This window comes from Hippocampus guttulatus, chromosome 3 (genome assembly GCF_054856545.1).
Source record: "Hippocampus guttulatus isolate MCC_2025c chromosome 3, RoL_Hgut_1.0, whole genome shotgun sequence".
In the NCBI taxonomy this organism is placed as follows: Eukaryota; Metazoa; Chordata; class Actinopteri; order Syngnathiformes; family Syngnathidae; genus Hippocampus; species Hippocampus guttulatus.
The window spans coordinates 29,049,148-29,068,746 of NC_141263.1; the positions used below are offsets into that span (position 1 = coordinate 29,049,148).

Below are 19,599 nucleotides of genomic sequence, written 5' to 3' on the forward strand. Positions count from 1 at the left end.
TACAGCTGAAGACAAGGCAAGGAAGGCTGCTTTATTTCTGCGGCGCATTCCAGAAAAAAAATGAATAAAGTCATGAAAACATTTACAATCGACAAACTGAAGCCATTAAAAGCAAAGAACAGAAATAAAAGATGGCTTACAAAAAAAAAAATCACACAAAGAATGTCCTGTACAGCGATGGAAAAAGCTCTTTATTTCTTTCTTTTTTTTCTGGAAAGCTTGAAAGAGCTCAATACCAACGCATATTTCCAAGTGGGAGGCCCGGCGGCACGTCGACCTCGCAGTGCGCAGGCGCAGGGTTCGATTCTGGCTTCGGCCATCCTGTGTGGAGTTTGCGTGTTCTGCCCGCGCCTGGGTGGGTTTTCTCCGGGTACTCGGGCTTCCTCCCACATCCCAAAACACGTCCGACAGGTTAACGGAACACTCGAAATTGTCCCGCGGTGTGGGTGTTGCTCGACGTGCGATGCCAACGCGGACTTTCTGGGCTCTACGAGCCAGCGGCAGAGGAGCGGCGTGCCGCGCCGCACGTCGCCCGTTCACCGTCACACTTTCAATCCCGTCACATGCAGACTTTGACAGCTACGTGCAAATGCTAAGATCTCTCCGAGTCACGTTCTAGGTCTCGTTTACCGCCGCGGCATTTGTGTCTCTTCACATCGATCTTGTTAAAGAACCTCTTGGTGCACACCCTGCAACTGAACGGTTTCTCTCCGGTGTGCTGTCTCGAGTGACTCGCTAAGCGGCCCCTCCTGGAGAATCTTTTCCCACAGACCGAGCACGGGAAAGGTTTCTCTCCGGTGTGTGTTGTGGTGTGGCTCACCAGCTGTCCTTTCAAGGAGAAGCTCTTCCCGCAAACCGAACAGGCAAACGGTTTCTCTCCCGTGTGTGTCCTTGAGTGGGTTGTCAAAATGTGCTTTCCCGAGAATCTTTTCCCGCAGACTGAGCAGGGGAAAGGCTTTTCTCCAGCGTGTGTCTTTTCGTGCACCCGTAAACTTGTCTTCAGAAAGAATATTTTGCCGCAAACCGAGCAAGCCAAAGATTTCTCCCCGGTGTGCTTCCTCGTGTGGATCGTTAGACTTTCCGTTTGAGAGAAGGTTTCGCCGCAAAGTGAGCAGGCGAAAGGTTTTTCTCCGCTGTGTGTCCGCGCGTGCCGCGTCAAATGTCCCTTGATGAAGAATCTTTTCGGACAAAGTGAACAGGCAAAGGGTTTCTCTCCGGTGTGCGCTCGGGTGTGCGTCGCTAAACTTTGCTTTCGAAGGAAGCTCTTGCCACAAACCGAGCAGGCAAAAGGCTTCTCCCCGGTGTGTATTTGGGCGTGCGTCCTTACCTGGCCCTTCTGAGTGAATCTTTGCCCGCAAACCGAGCAGGCGAAAGGTTTCGCCCCGGTGTGCGTCCTCATGTGTAACTTCAAATTCCACTTTGAACTCAACGTTTTGCCACACCGAGAACATTCCGTGCTTCGGTTGTCGGCGGGACACGGGGCGTCACTTTGCGAGCGTTCCTCATTCTCCGTGTCGGGAGAGGGCGAAGTTAGGTCGTCGTCGGACAGCGGAGCTAAGAGGCCGTCCGCTCGCGCCCCTCCCCGGTCACCTTCCGTCGAGCCGCTGCCGCGGGGCCGCGCCCCTCCGCTCTCCTCGCCTCCGACCGGGTCTCCCTCCTCTTCGCTCTTCAAACGGACAAAACTCATTGGCCGCTGGGTGACTGCATCCACCCGGCCTTCTCGGAGGGAAGACGGACGTGGCCCCTCGTCCTCCGCCTTCACGCGGAGGAGCACTTCCCCTTCTTCCCGCTCCTCTTTGATGTGGGGAGACTCCAGCTCTGTCCGCACGGGGTCAAGATCGTCGCTGACGTCTGCAGGACACGAGACGATAAACACACGCGCTTCGGGTCGCATCGTGTTATCCTAGCTCGGTTTTACGACGGCCGATATTAAAGACGATTGTCTGAAAAGACAAGGAAAAGAATATTTCTATTTCTATTCCTTTCCCATTTCCAAAGAGTCGATGGCTTGGGCGGAGTCTCGTGCGAAACGCTTCCAATGCCTCTTTCGTAGCCGACGCCAATGTCAAAATGTCCTTTGGCAACTTGCCGTACGGTGACGCGACGAGACAGTCTCAAGCCGCGGCGTAGGAATCTCAACGTCGCCTCACGCGCCCGCACTGCGATCGACGGTCACCGAAATCGATGTCGACTTTCTTTACTTGATGCTCGCATCAACCTCTGAACATATTCAAAGTATTCGGGATTTTCGGGCGTTTTCCTCTCCGTGGAGCCCACGAGCAGAAAAGTTTCAACTCGGCTCAAAAAAAAAAACGCACACGTCAAACAAATAACTCTTGGTTTCGAGTTTCAACCTCCAGAAAGTAATTTCTCGACCAATTTGTGGGACTTTTTCGCGTTTTCACAATTTCATCAAGAACACGACCGTGGCAATGTCGTTGCGTGATATCACACGTTTTTGAGCCAATTTGGGATAGGCGCACCGCACCGCGCGAATGACCCACGACGTGAAACAAGTCAAACTACATCAAGGGGTAAGGACGAGATGTTCTTCTACTTCTTCCTTTCATAACTTTGCTGCTGTGAATCGGGAATTTCTCCATTGCGAGACTAAGAAAGGTTTTCTTATCTGATCTTATTTTCCTTTCTAACTTCTTCCCACCTCCCTTTGAAGGCGTCGACCGCGCTTACACGATGCCCATCGATGTCTTTTCTTCCTCGGCACCTTTCTGTCATCCGTTTGTATGTTGTGCAAAGCCGAGAGTGCGCCGACCTTCTCCGGGGAACACGAGACCGGGCCGCTGACGAGCTCGCGACTCCTTCTCCCTTTTCGTCCCGCCGATGTCCTCCTCGCACTCTTCCCCTTTCTCTCTTTTGGCAGCCATCGGCACGCGGCAATCACGCCAAGGAACGCTTCCCACTCGGTCTCCGCGACGCCTCTCTTTTTTGTCTTTGCGAGCGGCTCGCCGTGGGAAGCTAAACCGGGGCCCGAGAAGCTTCCGGCCGCCCTCGCGCGATCGCGTCCGGCCGCGACGATTTCCCAAACGATGCGGACGTTGCCGCTTCCCGCTCAGGTCCCGTCCGGGACTCTTTTGGAAGGACTCGTTTCCGACGCGGAAGTGCGGGTTTCGCCCCGGGAAGTACGGCAAGTCCGCTCGGACAAGCGACGTCATCCTCGCGAATCAGAACAGACAGAACCGCGGACAGCAGAGAGCTTTTCCGGCCGCTCTGCTCCCACCAAACTCTGGACTCACTTCCACCCACTGATTGTCTCCCTCCATTCTAATCCCGTTTTTAAAAAAACGAACCTATTCCAGATTGCATGCTCCGTTTAAATGACGTCTCTTTTTTTTATGACGTATACTTTTATCTGTGGTTTTGTATTATATGATTATTATTCTTATTAGAAACTTCCGTGTCGAATTGCCGTAAAAATCTTTGACGTTATGCGGCTTAAGTCGAAGGGTTCTGATGAGTCCCGTGCTACTCCGGCGATGTGGTGCCACGCGCGCAAAACGGGAAGATGAATATTGAGAGCGATGCATCGTAACATACGGATAACTTACAATACACCCGGTATGGAAAGTCGGCGCGTGGAAAACCTGTTGATCACTTCATTGATCATGTATGTGGATCGATGTGGCTAATCGACAAAAACAGAGAAATTTGAAAGGCGACGGAGTCCAAAAGGGTTTTCCCGAAAGGTTCCCTAGCGAGCGGCGTCTCCAGATACCAGTCTCAATCATTCCGCGAGCGCGGGGGTCACGCAGAACGCTCGTATCGCAAACCACCGTTCCCTTTGAAATGATGAGAAATCCCTTTCATTTGTTTCAGCCCATCCCAACCCCAAAAAGTGTCGGGCTTTGCTTTTTTTTTAAATCAGGCAAAAAAAGCATTCTTTAAAGCTGATGAAATCATATCGCAATGAGCTAACATCATCCGAGCGTTGAACAGTTTTTGCCACATTTTGGCTCCGATTCAGTGGCCATAATAGTGCGCAGTGTGTCCCTTGGCCATCTGAGGGCGCTGTAATACAGAGCTACAGGTAGACGGCAAGAGGGCCAATCCCGAGGAAGCCGCGCGTAGACTTCATTCCTCTCAGAGGATAAAGAATTGAAGCTGGCGAGTTTTGTCTGTCTACGCGTGCTGCTTCACGCACTCTTCATGGCTTAAAAGGCTTATAGCCGCGACGCCGATGACATTTGTTAGCTTAACCGTGGCGTTTCTCATGTTGTGTTAGCATGAAGCTAGCAAAGGCTTTGTAGTTGTCGCAGATGCGCAACACGTCGCGCGGCAAAGCAAACGAGTCATCCGAACGAGGGCTCGTGTCCGGTCAAAGCCCCTAACGCGGGCCCGACGCGCGGCGGGGCGCTCTCGGCTCGCCGCCCGCCACGCCCCCCTCCTGTGCGACGCAAACGCAATCAAGCCGGGAGCGTGCGCCTCGATTAGCGCACGCGTAATCGCATGAAGGAGAAGCAGACGGAGCGGCGGAGCTCATCTTCAGATTGCAGACGCGCGGCCGCACTTAGCGTCAGATGTCATCGTTAAGCAGCGAGACGGATGGCGAGGAGAGCGACTTCCTGTCTCTGGGCTGCGGGCGAGTCGACGCAGGGGGGGGGGAGCGACACCGGCGCTGGGATTTCTTGGACGGCCGACTGCCGTTCATCCAAAACGCGGAAGACGAGCGCACGCGTGAAAGCTCGCTGGAGGCCGCGCTATGGCTCGGGCTTTCGTGGCTGCTTGGGGAACGGACGGGCTCGCTAGTTTTTTAACGCCGACGATGATGGCGGGAGAACGATTTCTGAAGTCCCGCCCCAAATAAGCACCCAAACTAATCGTAGCAATAAGACAGTCGGCCGCCACCGCAACCGAGGACTTTGTCTTTGAGGGGCCGAGCCAATCGCCCGACCCGAACCCAATCGAGCCCGCATTTCACCTCCTGATGAGGAGGAACCACCCCCCCCCCACCCAAAAAAAAAAACCCCAAACAGGGACAGCCGAGAGAAAGCGCTTCAAAAGAAGAAAAGCCACAGTCTGGCCAAGTCGGCGCCTCGGACGCGCGATGCACTGATTGCAAGGAAGGCTTGCGCCATGTCGATGTGACAAGCGGCTGGCGTCTGTCATGGTTGTGTTTGTGACCAACAGGTGGCACTGTAGGGCTCCGCCCTGTTGGTCGTTGTGTCATTGGTGGCGTGAAAGGACTCCCGGCCTGGCCCGGCCCGGCACGACCGCTCGGTGTCGGGTCATTGTTTGTTTCCGTCGTTGGTTTTGTTGCCGTTTCTGTTCCTTTTCTGCTTCGTGCGATTCTTGTCGGTTGTTACTTTGGACCCTTTTTGTTTTTAAGACTTTGTTTGTTTCGGCTTTAGTTTCTTCATCCGATTTGTCAAGTTCATCTTGCTCCTCCTTCCCGCCCGCCTGCTTTTTGGGGGTCCGCGATGCGACGGCGTCAAACAAAAGGTGCTCCGTTCCGACTTGTTGAACGCCTCCTCCGGATGTCGAGAGCGGGGGAAAGATTGAGCGGCTCCCGCGCGAACGTGCTCCTTTTCTGCTTTTCGGTCGTTGGCGCAAAAGCGGGCCCGGCGAGCGAGCGAGCGTGACTCACCCTTTTCAGCTTGCGAGGGCGCACGGCAGCTTTACCCGTGGCGCTAACGCAATTGTGCCATCAAAACAGAATCAGCGTCCGATTGCGGAACGCAATCTAATATCGGTTTCCCAAAGCGGCAGAGCCAGATGGAAGCGGCCATCGCAACGAAGGCACTCCGAGTCGAGCTTGATGAATGGCCCGTCGACGATTCGAAAGCCTCATCGGTTTATCGCGGAGTGAGAAAGAACCGCAAGTTCTGACCGTCTGATGCGGGCCCCGAAAATGGGCATTTTTAAACACATTTTGCAGTCGTTTGGTCTTGCCAAATAGCGAGCCCGCGCTTACTGTTGACTGGGTTTCATCGGCCAGATGGATGGATAGAAAGACAGCAATTCGGATGGATGAACGATGGATACATTTGGCTCGGTTTTGGTGCCCGGTGCAAGTGTAGCGCAAAGGTCCAATCTGCGTGGCCGAAAGTCGCTTAGACCGAGTGTTGGTATTTTCATAGACACGTGTGTGTGTAAAAAAAGGCTAGAAGCTTCCCATCGGGGTTGAAGTTGTTCCATCTCGGAAGAGAAATGGAGTCGGAGGAGTTTGTTAGGAATGTCCGAGAGGTCAAAAGAGCGTCACGTAGAGTGATGAGACTGACGCTCGAAATGGAATGGCCGCAAATGCTCGTTAGTGGCTTTGCTTCGCGGGTAGGATGTGAGTTGGGAGGAGAAGGAGAAATTTGGGTTGGACTTTCGGAGAGAAAGTCAGAGAGGCTACACCGAGGTGCTTTGGACACGCGCGGGCGGATGAGAGAGGGCGAATATATCTGGGAGAAGGATGGCAGGCGGGTGGCCGAGAGGAAGAAACCAAGCGGAGGTCGGCGGATGGGGTGAGAGGACATGTGAGAGAGAAGAACACGCGCAAAACGGGCTTAGGTGGAGAGGCGAAAAGAAAAAGACCAGTCTGGAGCGAGGAGCGAGGAGACTCTTCTTCCTGGGCTCCGCTCACAATTGCGATCAAACTTGACCCATGACAATGGGCGGGGAACGAGCATTCATCATATTTTCCGCCAAAAGTAGATGCTGCTGTCAAGAGGCGAACGGGAATGGGCGGGTTGGATTTCTCCTCAGATTTGAGGAACATCAAGGAGGCCACACCTTGAGTCACAATGACGTACACACACACACACACACACACATATATGCAAGGCTGAAGACCAGAGCTCGATTTCTCAGAAGCGTTGCCAGCCGTTCCCGAGTGACTCAGTCGTCGACGCGGGTAAGCGAAGAGAGTGGATCTTGGAAATCTTTTGAGCAGGACCAAACAGCTCACTGACAACCACCAGACGGTAAGGAGCGATCCTGACTTTTGGGCTTTGGGCTGTCTCGCTGTATTTGATCAAAATGAGCAGTGGATTAAAAAAAAAAAAAGTGGACCCAAACTCATTTTCAAGTTTTTTTTTTTTTCAAATATTTCAGTTACGTGAATCACGATAACATTCCATCATAAATGATCGCAATGCTATCCGTGATATTTTTGTTCATGTTAAAAAAAAAAAAGTACCCGAACAAAAGCGTACACTATTGCAGTCATTAAAAAAAAATAACGTGTCCTTGAGTGTTTTAAATCAAATGTATTATTATTATGATTAAGATATCCTTTTATTTGTCCCGCACTGGGGAAATTGACAGTCTACGGCAGCAAAATTGGGGGTAGAAGAAGAAAGAAGGAAAGAAAGCGTTTGCGTTCGCAAATGTACACAGTTCGATTAAGTGCAAAATAAATATAGGTATAGATAAGGCGGCTGCGCTATTTACAATTTATTTCTGACGGCAGTCGGTCGGAAGCGGCGTCGCGATCTTTGAACGGGCTTCGTTTCATGACTGTGCGTACCTAATAAAGTGGCCTTCCAAGTCGAAGTTGTTCCGACGACGATTCAAACGAAACGGCCGCACGTATTCGTTTCAAAGCCTTTCGAGTTCCAAAGCGTTTGGGGTCCAGGGGGCGGAGCCACATGGCGGCCGGCGGTGGCCTCGGGCACCCAACGTCAAGGCGAATTTGGATGCCATTTTGGGCACGGATGCGCTACTCTTCCATCCCCCCCCCCCCCCCTACCCCCCCAGACTTTGCCACACGTTGGGTGACGCCAACTGCGTATTTAAAGCGCAAATGACAACCGATCTGAAGGCACGCTTCAAGAGAAGCCGCCTTTTCTCAAGAATTGCTCATTCTTACAGTCACGGCGACTCACGACGATGACTTTCGCACCGTAGCGAGCAAACGACACGGCCGAGAAGTCATCGTTGATCATACCGTCCGCGGTCATTGGTTGGCATTGCGCTTCTTACATCCGACTTGAGCGAAAGCCCCGTTGATGACGGCGTCTCGATCGCGCCGATTGGCGAGCGTCTCGCAAATCTCTGCCCGAGATGGATGTCGCTGAGCCAGAGCACGAAAGCAAAAGGAGAGCAAAGGCGACGGCACCGTCTGGTCAATTGAGCGGAGCCAAAGGTTTCTTCGGATTCAGACTTAGGTTGTGGCCGTGTTGGCGCAAAGCCGCGGACGCTGCGATCAACCGAGACTTCTCTCGGTCCGGTGGGCGTTATGAGCACGCAAAGGCAGACGTTCCGGCCGCCGCCGCGCTCCGTGTTGAAAAATGTCCGGCTGCACCCCGGCTTTGGTTCTTGCCGCCTTCGGTGACAAAGAAAGACTGGAGACGGGTGAGCCACCCTTTCGCCGTCTTCTTCTCGCAACGCGCTCGGCCGCAGATGGCCGCGGCTTCGGGGAGCGTCTGCGGCGGGACGCCGGTCGGCGCCACCATCCTCTTCTCCCTCAAGGACGAAGTGGGCGGTCTGGTCAAGGCTCTCGGCACTTTCCAGGTAAAGCCCGCCTTATCCGAAGCGCCCGCGATCTTCAGCCGGAGCACGTTTGCGTCGGCCCCGCAGGAAAAACACCTCGACCTGGTTCGCATCGAGTCGCGCGAGTCCAAGCGCGGGAATGCCGATTTTGAGATCTTGGTGCACTGCGACATGGATCACCATCAGCTCAGAGAGTTGACGCGGCTCCTGGCCCAGCACGCCGCCGCCGTGGAGGTCGTGTCCCGGAGCCACGCCCACGGCGAGGATGAAGGCCAGACTCCCGACGGTAAGGCCCCGAAAACCCGCGCGACGCGGGCGGGCCGAACTTGAGCGGATTCAAATTCGGCTTTTCAAATGCCTCTCCGTTTTCGCACGACGACCTTTTTGCGTCTCGGCCGGCATTCAACGCGGCTCGGTTTTCGCACGCCCGAAGCCGACCCATCGCGCGAGTGGCCGAAAAGGAGTTCGGCGGACAGCGAGCTCCATTGATCCGCAACGCGGGCCTCGCCATCTCCTCCGCAAAACACGACGGCGGCCCGTAGGCCGTCCAACTTTGCAATAACGGCGAGAGCAACGGGGACGGTTTGGCCCCGCTTTTCTGCTTTTGAACGAGCTGACAAACGTTTGCCCCTCGGGGCCAAATAATGACAGAACGCGCCGCGCCAATGAGGGCCGAGCGTTGCCGAGCTGAGCGGGGAGGCTTGGTCTCGCCTTGAGTGGCCGGCATTGCGCGATACGTTTCGGCATCGCTCGGATTTTTGGCGGCTATTTACTGAACGCACAAAACGAGTGGCGAGAAAAATCTAATAATTCCGGAACAATGACGACAAAAGTAGAAAATTCTCATTTGCTCACCGCGTGTGCCATCACGCATTTCCATCCAAGGAAGAAGACCATTGATCCCCTTTTTCCACCCGGCCGGGTCAACAAGCCGTTTGTTGACAGTCCCGAACAAAGTTGACTTTGAAAAGCGAAACGTCAACCGAGCCCGAACACAAGCAAAGGGTTAGGGTTTAGGGTTAGGGTTTAGGGTTAGGGGTTAGGGTTTAGGGTTAGGGTTTTGGGGTTAGGGTTAGGGTTTAGGGGTTAGGGTTTAGGGTTAGGGGTTAGGGTTTAGGGGTTAGGGGTTAGGGTTTAGGGGTTAGAGTTAGGGGTTAGGGTTAGGGTTTTGGGGTTAGGGTTTAGGGGTTAGGGTTTAGGGGTTAGGGTTTAGGGGTTAGAGTTAGGGGTTAGGGTTTAGGGTTAGGGTTTAGGGGTTAGGGTTTAGGGTTAGGGGTTAGGGTTTAGGGGTTAGAGTTAGGGGTTAGAGGTTAGGGTTAGGGTTTTGGGGTTAGGGTTAGGGTTAGGGTTAGGGTTAGGGGTTAGGGGTTAGGGTTTAGGGGTTAGGGTTTAGGGTTAGGGGTTAGGGTTTAGGGGTTAGAGTTAGGGGTTAGAGGTTAGGGTTAGGGTTTTGGGGTTAGGGTTAGGGTTTAGGGGTTAGGGGTTAGGGGTTAGGGTTTAGGGTTTAGGGGTTAGAGTTAGGGGTTAGGGTTTAGGGTTAGGGTTTAGGGTTAGGGTTTTGGGGTTAGGGTTTAGGTTTAGGGGTTCGGGGTTAGGGGTTAGGGTTTAGGGTTAGGGTTTAGGGGTTAGGGTTTAGGGGTTAGGGTTTAGGGTTAGGGTTTAGGGGTTAGGGTTAGGGTTAGGGTTAGCTAGCTTCATGCGAAACACCACACATTGGCGAGGAAACGGCATCGCGATCGCGGATCAGGAAGTGTTTGGACTCTTCAGCCAACCGGGGCGTTTGGCTCGTTGCTAAAGACAAAGTGGTCCAGAAAACCCCCAAAACCTCACAGTCAACATTCGAGCCAAAATGTCGGCTCGAGCGACTCGCGTTGCGCGCGAGCCTTGGGGGAGGTCCACGCATCAGTCGACGCGTCTTTGGCCGTCGGTCGCGGGCGAGCTGAAACTAAGACGCTTAGTTGCTTTGCGAAGAGCGGGCTGTTCCCTCATGGCCAAAAGAGCGCTCTTCGGACCCCTTCTTCAAGCCGTTGTCGGAAAGACATCAAAGGCAGTGGTCGTGTCGAAACGGCAAAGGCAAAACCTCATCTGGGAGTCTTTGGAAACATCCGCGGCCATTTGGAATCTTTGACGAAGGCTTTGCGTGTGTCTTTTGTCAACGCCGAAGGTAAATGAGTCTTGGACAAATTGAGCGCGTGTTTTTGAAATGTTCATTTCAGAGCAGCGTGCCATTCCGTGGTTCCCCAAGAAGATTTCCGATCTGGACCTTTGCAAGCAGGTTCTGATGTACGGCTCCGACTTGGACGCCGACCATCCGGTTTGTTTTGGCTCAAAAAACAAAAGCGGCCCCAAAAACCCCTAACAAAACAAATGAGGTGTCTTTGTAGGGATTTAAAGACAGCGTTTACCGCAAAAGAAGGAGCTACTTTGCCGATTTGGCTCGGAGCTACAAACAGTAAGTCGGAGCCTTTTTGTTTGCCGTCGTCGTCGTCGTCGTCGGAGCCATCGTCACCCGCGTTCCTCATCATTTGGCAGCGGTGAGCAGATCCCGCGCGTGGACTACACGCCGGAGGAGGTCCAGACCTGGTCTCGGGTCTTCCGCGAGCTGCGCCAACTCTACCCCGGCCACGCCTGCAAGGAGTTCCTCGACAACCTCCCCCTGCTGGCCCGACACTGCAACTACAAGGAGGACAACATCCCCCAGCTGGAGGACGTCTCGCGCTTCCTCAAAGGCGCCACATATCGCCTATTCCTCGACACTCGCGAACCCGATAATCGGACCGAGATCGGCGATCATTCCGAGGCTTCGACGCGCCCGACCGACAGACCTGATTTTGTACACATCGTAGATGAGTTTGAGTCTTTAACGATCGCGCCCGACGTTTGGTTTTGGTCGACGTCAAAGCGGAACGAGTCTCCAACGAACGCCGCGTGCAGCTTTTTTTTTCGGTCTCGAAAACAAAGCTCACGTTCCGTCGACACCAAGAGCGCTTTGACGCCGTCAACAAACGACGCGTCAAGATCAAAGACGTTTTTGTCAAGGTCAAAGTCCATTTTGTCCGACTAGCCCGAGCTATGCCACGTCAAAGACAAACCAATGCAGATGTTTTTGTCGACATGGAACACAATGTCGTCTTCCCCGACTAACGTGGGTGGTTTAGAATCATTCAAATCAGTACGTGGAGTTTGTTTTTGTTTTTTTTAATGTTAACATCAAAGACAAAATTGGGAGTCGTAGTCAAACGAGACTTTGTCAATGTCGGAGCCGATTGAGCCCGGAACTTGCGCCGTTCCGCCGTTCATACTCCATTTTGGAAAGGGTGAAGACCTTTCATCGTCTTTCGCGAAGCTTTTTGGAAACGAACCGACGCCTTTGTAAGCATCAAACGACGTCCGCGTTTTTACAAAGCTCAAAGGCAATTGGGTCTTTAAAGCGCGTGCGGAATATGGGAAAACCAAGCGCAATTTCGTCTCCCAAAAGTCCACGTCGGACCTGAACTTTTTGGGAAAAGACATTGAAGACTCTTGGACAAAACAATGTTGTCTTAAAAGAACGGAGCTAACGCAAAATACATGACGGGATTGTGTCAAAACAAGTTTGACAGCCTCGGACAAACAGACTTGATTTTCTGAATTTTCAAGGCAATTTTGTGTCAACGTTCAAAGAAACACGGACTGATTTTGTGTGTGTGTGTGTGTGTGTTTGCGTGCATGCTAGTAGGGCGCTCGGGGTTCAGCATTCGTCCAGTGTCTGGCTACTTGTCTCCTCGAGATTTCCTGGCAGGTTGTGTCTTTGTCACGACTTTGGATCGCAGCTCTCGGATGCTTTCTGGCCTCACCGATTTCCCCCGCGGCCCCCCCCCCTTTTTTTTTTTTTTTCTCGGCAGGGTTGGCCTTTCGAGTGTTCCACTGCACCCAGTACATCCGCCACAGCTCCGACCCCTACTACACCCCCGAACCGTGAGTCCAAACGCACAAACTCGCATCCGCCGAAAAGCGGAAAGGGTCTTTGATATCCGGGGGCCGTCGGTGTCAATGGCCGCCGCCGCAGGGACGCGTGCCACGAGCTGCTGGGCCACGTGCCGCTGCTGGCCGAGCCGAGCTTCGCGCGGTTCTCGCAGGAGATGGGTCTGGCGTCGCTGGGCGCCGACGACGACGCCGTGCGCAAACTGGCCACGGTAAGCGCCGAGGTGCCGCCGGCCCGCGGCGCCCCCGCGGCGTCTCTCTCAAGCTCTCCGCCGCGTCCGGCCCGGCAGTGTTACTTCTTCACGGTGGAGTTTGGACTCTGCGAGCAGGACGGAAGACTTCGCGCCTACGGGGCCGGCCTGCTCTCGTCCGCCGGCGAGCTCAAGGTAGGGCGAACGCCGCCGGCCGCGACCTTTGGCCCCCGCGCCGACCTTTTCGCCGTCACCGTTTGCGTTTCATCGCAGAAGCCGTTTGGATTGAAAATTGTGATTTCCAAGTTGGTTTCGGGGGAGTCGTGAACTCACTCGGAGATGATTTGTCGTTCATTTCAATGGTCCTTTTGCCATCGGATGGTTTCGATTCGTGCGTTTGGCACATTTTCACGTTGCTGGAAATGTACCGGCGGGCGGTCTTTTCACGTTTGCGCCATTTTTTGCTTTTCTTGGCCATTTTTGGGGGTTTTGCGGCGGGCGGGCGAGCAAGCACGCGCTGTCAGGCGAGGCCCGCGTGCGCCCGTTCGATCCTCGGCTGACGTGCGACGAGGAATGCGTCATCACCGCCTTCCAGAACGTCTACTTTGTCACCCGAACCTTCGACGACGCCAAGAACAAGATGAGGTGGGTGAAAAGAAAACAAGTCAGCCAATTTTCCAATCGCGACTCGCTTAGCCACGAAAAATGGGGAATTTGAGCTCATCAAAATGCAACTTTGTTCTCGACAAAAAAAAAAAAAAGGTTTCATCTCCAAATATGGCACCGACAGTCCAGCCAAAATGTGTCTTGAACTAAACAACAGCAAACCAAATAAAGTCGGAACTTTGGCCTTGTAGGATTTGTTGCTCAGAGGCCACATCCCTCGACATGATGACTTTTTTTTCTTCCGTTCTCAACGAGACGTCGTTCTTGTCAAGCGATTTTGACCTTTTTCATTTCACAGTAACCCGAAAGAAGAAGAATGGCAAATAAATAACGGTCGCCACATCCTTCAGTGACTTGAACCTTGTACAACGATGACTTTTTCATCAGAGAAATGACATTTTAGCCCCCAAAGACTTGCTTTGTGAAAGCATACAAAATGATGGTTGTGAGAAAAAAAAAAACTCGATTCTGAAATGTTACTTTACCGTCAAATAAAGTTCTTGCTCAGAAAACTTTTTGCACCCTGAAATATACAGTCTACTGTATATATATTTGTTATCTGCATGTTTTCAGAGGATGACAAATGTTGCCATCCCAAATGAAACTTTTCTGACTTGACTCTCGCAATGTCCCTTTTGCGATTGTGCGCGCTTGCAGGGAGTTTGCCAAGGGCATCGGCCGGCCCTTCTCGGTGCGCTACGACGCGTCCACGCGGAGCGTGGACGTGCTGCAGGACGGCGGCGGCGGCGTCCGAACGCCGGTGCAAGATCCGCGCCGCCAAGTGGACGACGCCCTCAACAGACTCGCTAGGCACAGCGCCGCCGTGTGATCTCACGTGAGGCTGCTCGACGTGCAAAAGTTTTATTGGAGAAAATTCTAACCGTTTTTTTTGGGGGCGGGGGGGGGTTGGACAATAAAGTTGTATTCATTTCAATTCAATTCAAAATCTTGAACTGAGATATGATGCTTGTTCACAAATGTTTTAGCACAATTCTCCTAACCAAAAAGTTGGGGCCGGGGTGGCGCATCCCTGTTCCTGAGAGATTTTTTTTTTCAAATAAGACAACTTTGAGCTCATCATTTTCCATGATTTTCGAGAAAAAAATAATAATACTCCACTTGAAGAATAATGGCATTTTTTCTCCAAAATGATGTCTTATTTCACTGCGTTTTTGTTCACTTTTTAGCTGAAAAAAAAAAGACTTTCTGAAAAATGTCAACTTTATTCTCCCACGATTGTGATGATTTTGTGTTTATAAAAAATGACCCCCCCCCCCCCCACCCCCCACCCCACCCAAAATGTGGCTTTGACTGTCAGGTACATTGTCGCTACGTGATGATACAATTTGTCGGCGGTTGTCCAAGTGTAATTGTTGCCATGCACGAAATATAAAATGAAGCTGGAATCAAGGCCCGAAGTGCAAAATGGTTATTTTTGTCATCGCGCTAAGAGTGGCTGACGACGTCGAGTGAGTTCGCTGATGCGGACTGCAGAGGCGCTCTAACGTCCGTCACTGAACGCTGCCGTTGTGCTCGTCGCTCACGACAGAAAAATAAAACACCACATAAGTCTCAGAAGACTGAGCACTTGAATTAAACCGTGTCCCCCCCACCCCCCCCAAAAAATAGGCATTCTTTGAAAAACATCCTAATTGCTGTAAAATCATGAGGCTTTTTTTTTATTCTCATAAAATAGCTCGCTACTTTGGTTTCTTTTTCAAAAAAAAAGACACCTTTATTCTCTCAAGTAAAGGCATGTCGAGCCCACTTTTAGGGGTAAAAGAATCCAAGCACCCTCTAAATGATGTTTCTTTCAAAAAAAAAAAAAAACTTATACCCTACTCAGGTGACATTTGCCATCCATTCTCCCAACTACTTTAGTCCCACCAGCGAGCCGGAGCCTATCCCAGCAAGTTCTACGGAAATGCAGGCGGGGTAACCCCTTGAATTGGTTGCCGGCCCATCGCAGGGGCAACCGATCACACTCACAATCGCAGCAGGGGGACAATTTACTCAACTCAACTCAAATGTATTTACGGAGCACTTTCAAACAGCCGTCGCCGCACACAAAGTGCTGTACATGGAGCAACTAACATATACAACAGGAAGCAAAACAACAAATCAGTGTCAAAGACGGTAGAGGGCACCAAACAGTAGAACTAAGATCATAATTTAGAGGCTTCTGTTAACCTACCGTGCGTATTTTTGGACTGCGGGGGGGGGGGGAAATCGGAACACCCAGAGAAAAGCCACGCAGGGCACGGGGAGAACATGCCGCCTCCACGCGGGAAGGCCGGAGCCGGACTCGAACCCTGTACCTCTGCGTCGTGCGGCGGACGCGCTGCCCAGTCGACACTTTCCCTGCATTTTGTGTTTACTTGTGTTATCTTTGACTGCTATTTACATTTGTTTTGATGATCTGAAACATTTAAGTGCGACAAACACCCCAGAGCGGCCTCCTACTCACCTTTGACGTGCGCGGCCAAATCCAGAGGAATTCCTTTCCCGACACTCCTCAACGGACCAATCGCAGGCCGGGAAACCGGCGGAGCAGTTGGCAATGATGCGTTGATCCCAAGAGTTGCACGCCGGTCTGCCCACCAAGTGTGAAACTAAACAACCGAGTCCATCTTTGGCCATCTAGTTCTGATAATTAGCAATTGAGACGGCCAAACATTTTTGCCGATATTCGAGCGGAGAGGAGAGGGAGTTGGGAGTATCGGTGGCGCGTGCTATTTTGGCCATTATACGGTCCATAAACACAGCGACACTGCCTCGGGTAACAAGAGTGCGTCGGTATGGAGCATGACGTTGCCATTTACCCGTTGCGCAATCTGGGCCCTAAATACATCGAGAAGCGGTCATCGGCATCACTACGTGAAGCCGGATGACAAAACCGGCAGCGCAGAAAACCAATGACTGAATTGAAATGGAGCAAAGCGTGGACCGTTTGGCCGGCTGATGAGCGAGGCGCTATCGCGGTGCAATCTGGGAATTGAAGTATAAGAGGGGTGTGCGTCGTTTGGGAAAATTTAGGCGCTATATATATCCATAAACAGATAATAAACATAAACGTGGCCCCCGGTGACGTCAAAAATAGAAGATATAACAACTACATATCTTGAAATGGGGCAAATCAGTGATATTTTGGGGGCGCGAGGGGCGAGGCGCTGTCGCGGTGCAATCTGGGAATTGTAGTCTCGCCGTTGCGTGCTCCGTTCGGCCAACTTGGGCTCTAAATACATCCATAAACAGTCGTCGGCATATCTGTGTGACCCAGGTGACGTCACAAATAGCATATAAAACGAATAAATATCTTGAAACGGGGCAAATCATTGACATTTTGGCAGCATGAGAGGGGCGAGGCGCTAGCGCGGTGCAATCTGGGAATTGCAGTATGACGGTTCCGTGCTCCGTACGGCCAACCGGGGCTCTCAATACATCCATAAACAGTCATCGGCATATCTGCGTGACCCCCGGATGACAAGATAAGCGGCATAGAAAACGAACGAATGCATTTAACGTCGGCAAAACGGGGAGAAGTGAAGGTAAAATGGCCGGAAGAGCCGTCACCCACCAACGCTTTGAATGGGAGGGGCGTGCCCGGAAAAGGCCCGGCCTGGCGGGCCTTGGATTGGCTGGAGGGTCTCGGGAGGGGGAGGGGGAGGAGGAGGAGGAGGACGGGGACGACGGGGAGGACTGGGGTCTCCGGAGCAGTTGCTCGCTTTGGGTGTTGTCTTCTCCTCCGTCTTCTTGTGCGGAGCCATTTGACTCGCCGCCGTCCCGTTAAGTCAAGTCGTCTGCCGAATCCCCGTCAGCATGGGCGTCGAGGGCTGCACCAAATGTATCAAGTACCTGCTCTTCTTCTTCAACTTCATCTTCTGGGTGAGCTACCAAACAACCAACCGTGTTGCTCTTGTTGTTTTTCTTGGAGGCCACATTTTGCTTGCGTGTGGTCGGTCCGCCTCCCCACCGCCCTATTTTCCTTCTTCTTCTTCTTCTTCTTCTTCTTCTTCGCGTCGTTCGGTTCGGGGCCGGACAAAGCATGCGAGGCTCCGGCTAGCGCGTGCAAGTCAATCTCCGAAAACAGACGAGCCCCTCAAAAATGAAAGGATGAAACCAAGATTTATCGCGGTGCGAATTCACACGGCGATCAGAATCGGACGTCGTATCCCGCGTGGAGCTTCACGCCGACGCCATTTGGCGGCCTTGGCTCGCGATCTCAACTGTCGCACTTGATTGATCCGAGCCATCGTTTATTTTTTTTTAATTGAAACGATCTGGCATCACGCGCGCGTTTTTGTGTGGGGAGGGGGGGTTGTTTTTCGTTATCGTGTGGCGCGAGCCATTGACACACTGCCTTTGATTTAAGCACAAAATGCTGTGCGCGCGTGTGCGTGTATGTGTGCGTGCGTGCTCGGCGTTCGTATACTCCAGTTGCAGTGTGGGCCAAGGCCCGACACCCCCTTAATTGAGTGAAATATGCTACAGAGTGAGTCTTCGTTACTGTGCGAATGAGTGAACGCATTACTGTTGGTGCGCGCGCGTGTACCTATATGCTTTGGTCTTTCCCATCTCCTTCCCCAATTTCCTTGCGAGTGTGTATGAGTGTAAGTATGTTTTAATGTGTGTGAGAATAAAAAGGGAGTGTGTTTCAGTGTGCGCGCGTTCCATTGTGAGATTGTGTGTTGTCCTGATTAAGTGACCTCGTGCGCGCGCGTGTGTGTGTTGTTGTCTTGGCCTTTGAGCGTGGCGCAAGTCCTGACATTGCAACCTTAATTTCCGCACAAAAATGCAACATTGCATGCGTTTCCCATGACGTCACACGCTTCTGGCCACGCCCACGCCCACCATGTCGGATATTGACGTCTTGTTGTTTGCCACTTGTGTGTGTGAGGAGAGAAATTTGATGGAAAGCTGACATAAACAAATTGTGAATTGCTGTGCAACGGGACAAATTGTCATGTTGCTTTTTGCCCCTCCCACTTTGAAGCAGGGCCAGTATAATTCTGCTTGCGTGTGTGTGTGTGTGTGTGTGTTGTCTTGCTGTGCCAGTGGCACAGACCACATGCTACAGAGGTGTGGGCACGCATGTGCGTCGAGACGACTGAAAGAAGCATTTATGGATGCTAAAGTTGTTCACGCCCCAGTACGAAGTCTGTCCTGTTATTGTCGTCGTGCGCGCACACAAAGATTGAGCGTATGTGCGTGTGGCAAAAAGTCAGCTTTGGGAGTCTTCCCACTGAGTCATCACGGTGATTCCTTCTTTCCACAGTTTGTGTTAGTGCGCGTGCGTGTGTGTGCGCGGGCGCGCAACTGCTCGGTGTGTCTCCCGACCACAAGTGGCTGTCGGAGTCGATCGAACACAGCAATCAGGGTCCAACTAAGAACGGAACAAGTCCTGATTGCGCTTGATCAAAGCTTTCCAATCCACACAGACGCCACACAAAAAAAAAAAAGCACAGTCAAAAAGAAACATGTAAGCATGGCTTTTTTTGGGGGGGGGGCGGGGGTATTATAGGCTATTATTGTACTAGGAGGCTAACAATGCAAAAGTTCAAATAAGAACCCGTGAGAACCACGTTGCAGCCAGCAGCGGAAAGAGAGTTGAGCATATTTTCAGTTTAATCGTCGTATTATTTGTGTCTTTGTCGACGTGCCACCTGAAAAAGTCAAGACGTCTTTGAGGAGCCGACGGTACTTGGTCAAAAATAGATTGCATTCATCACTCGCTAATAAAATGCACGCATCTTCTGTTTTTCACCCAGTCCTCTGCTTCTTCACTTTTTTTCAGTGTCATGCCCCCCCCCCCTTTTTTTTTTTAAATGCACTCGCCCATTTACTCAGTCTATTTCTGATTCAAAACACACGCACACATGTATGGCGGTTCAAGGGAGAGTCCATTATTGGCCGATTTTCGGTCTTGACAGGCTTGGTTGCCGCGCCCTTGAAACACGAGGGTCCAACGGGTGCGCCCCCCCCCCCCCCCCCCCCAGAAAAAATGCCTAATTGCAACAGCGCAGGTGGCGAATGTCCTCGCCGCACATATTGCGGACGCGTGTATGGGTGCGTTCTCTGGCGCGGATAACAAGTCTTCCGACCTTGGAGGGGAAAATCAAAAGGCCGCTAAGCGCCGTTCGCACGGCCGGCGCGTCTTTCCATACGCGGCGCTGTGGCAAATACAAATGGCGATTAAAGCAATTAAAGCGACAGACGGCACGGCGGCGCTTCCCGGCATCGCCCCCCCCCCCCCTCCCTGTCCCGTCGCAGCTTAAATGACTTGGGAACGAGCGAGAGAAAAGATGCGCGCGTCTCCTCTATGCTGAACATCCGAACTTCCTCG

The 19,599-nt window shown here is 52.3% G+C and overlaps 3 protein-coding genes across 4 annotated transcripts in view; 2 read left to right on the forward strand and 1 right to left on the reverse strand.

Annotated features, from left to right (window-relative positions):
* Positions 1-17,023, reverse strand: LOC147208145 (uncharacterized). Of its 2 annotated transcripts, XM_086108006.1 has the most exons (3): positions 16,834-17,023; positions 15,724-15,849; positions 1-1,851 (listed from the first exon to the last, which is right to left on the reverse strand). In XM_086108006.1, exons 1-3 carry the CDS (start codon positions 17,021-17,023, stop codon positions 593-595), a joined length of 1,575 nt encoding a protein of 524 aa, XP_085964132.1. In that variant the 3' UTR covers positions 1-592. The 2 variants fall into 2 exon arrangements, with proteins under 2 accessions (XP_085964132.1, XP_085964131.1); XM_086108005.1 differs by lacking the exons at positions 15,724-15,849; positions 16,834-17,023 and adding an exon at positions 2,774-3,298.
* On the forward strand, positions 8,347-14,085 carry LOC147208146 (tryptophan 5-hydroxylase 1-like). Its single transcript, XM_086106441.1, has 11 exons — positions 8,347-8,457; positions 8,524-8,722; positions 10,653-10,750; positions 10,821-10,888; positions 10,969-11,165; positions 12,155-12,217; positions 12,321-12,393; positions 12,485-12,611; positions 12,690-12,785; positions 13,102-13,235; positions 13,914-14,085. The coding sequence occupies exons 1-11, from the start codon at positions 8,347-8,349 to the stop codon at positions 14,083-14,085; spliced, it is 1,338 nt and encodes a 445-aa protein (XP_085962567.1).
* The window catches only part of LOC147208147 (CD81 antigen-like), a 13,398-nt gene continuing 10,789 nt past the window's right edge, over positions 16,991-19,599 (forward strand). The window contains exon 1 of the mRNA XM_086108046.1: positions 16,991-17,141. Within this exon, the coding sequence (XP_085964172.1) occupies positions 17,076-17,141 (66 nt within the window). The 5' untranslated portion in view covers positions 16,991-17,075. The remainder of the gene's footprint in view (positions 17,142-19,599) is intronic.

What these genes read in the sequence shown, in the direction of transcription:
- LOC147208145 (XM_086108005.1), bottom strand. Translation starts at nt 3,173, where the DNA reads ATGACGTCGCTTGTCCGAGCGGACTTGCCGTACTTCCCGGGGCGAAAC. An exon ending in TCTCGTGTTCCCCGGAGAAG is followed by an intron (nt 1,852 to 2,773) that starts GTCGGCGCACTC and finishes CGTGTCCTGCAG; the next exon opens with ACGTCAGCGACGATCTTGAC.
- LOC147208146 (XM_086106441.1), top strand. Translation starts at nt 8,347, where the DNA reads ATGGCCGCGGCTTCGGGGAGCGTCTGCGGCGGGACGCCGGTCGGCGCC. An exon ending in TGAAGGCCAGACTCCCGACG is followed by an intron (nt 8,723 to 10,652) that starts GTAAGGCCCCGA and finishes TGTTCATTTCAG; the next exon opens with AGCAGCGTGCCATTCCGTGG. An exon ending in CCGTGCGCAAACTGGCCACG is followed by an intron (nt 12,612 to 12,689) that starts GTAAGCGCCGAG and finishes CCGGCCCGGCAG; the next exon opens with TGTTACTTCTTCACGGTGGA.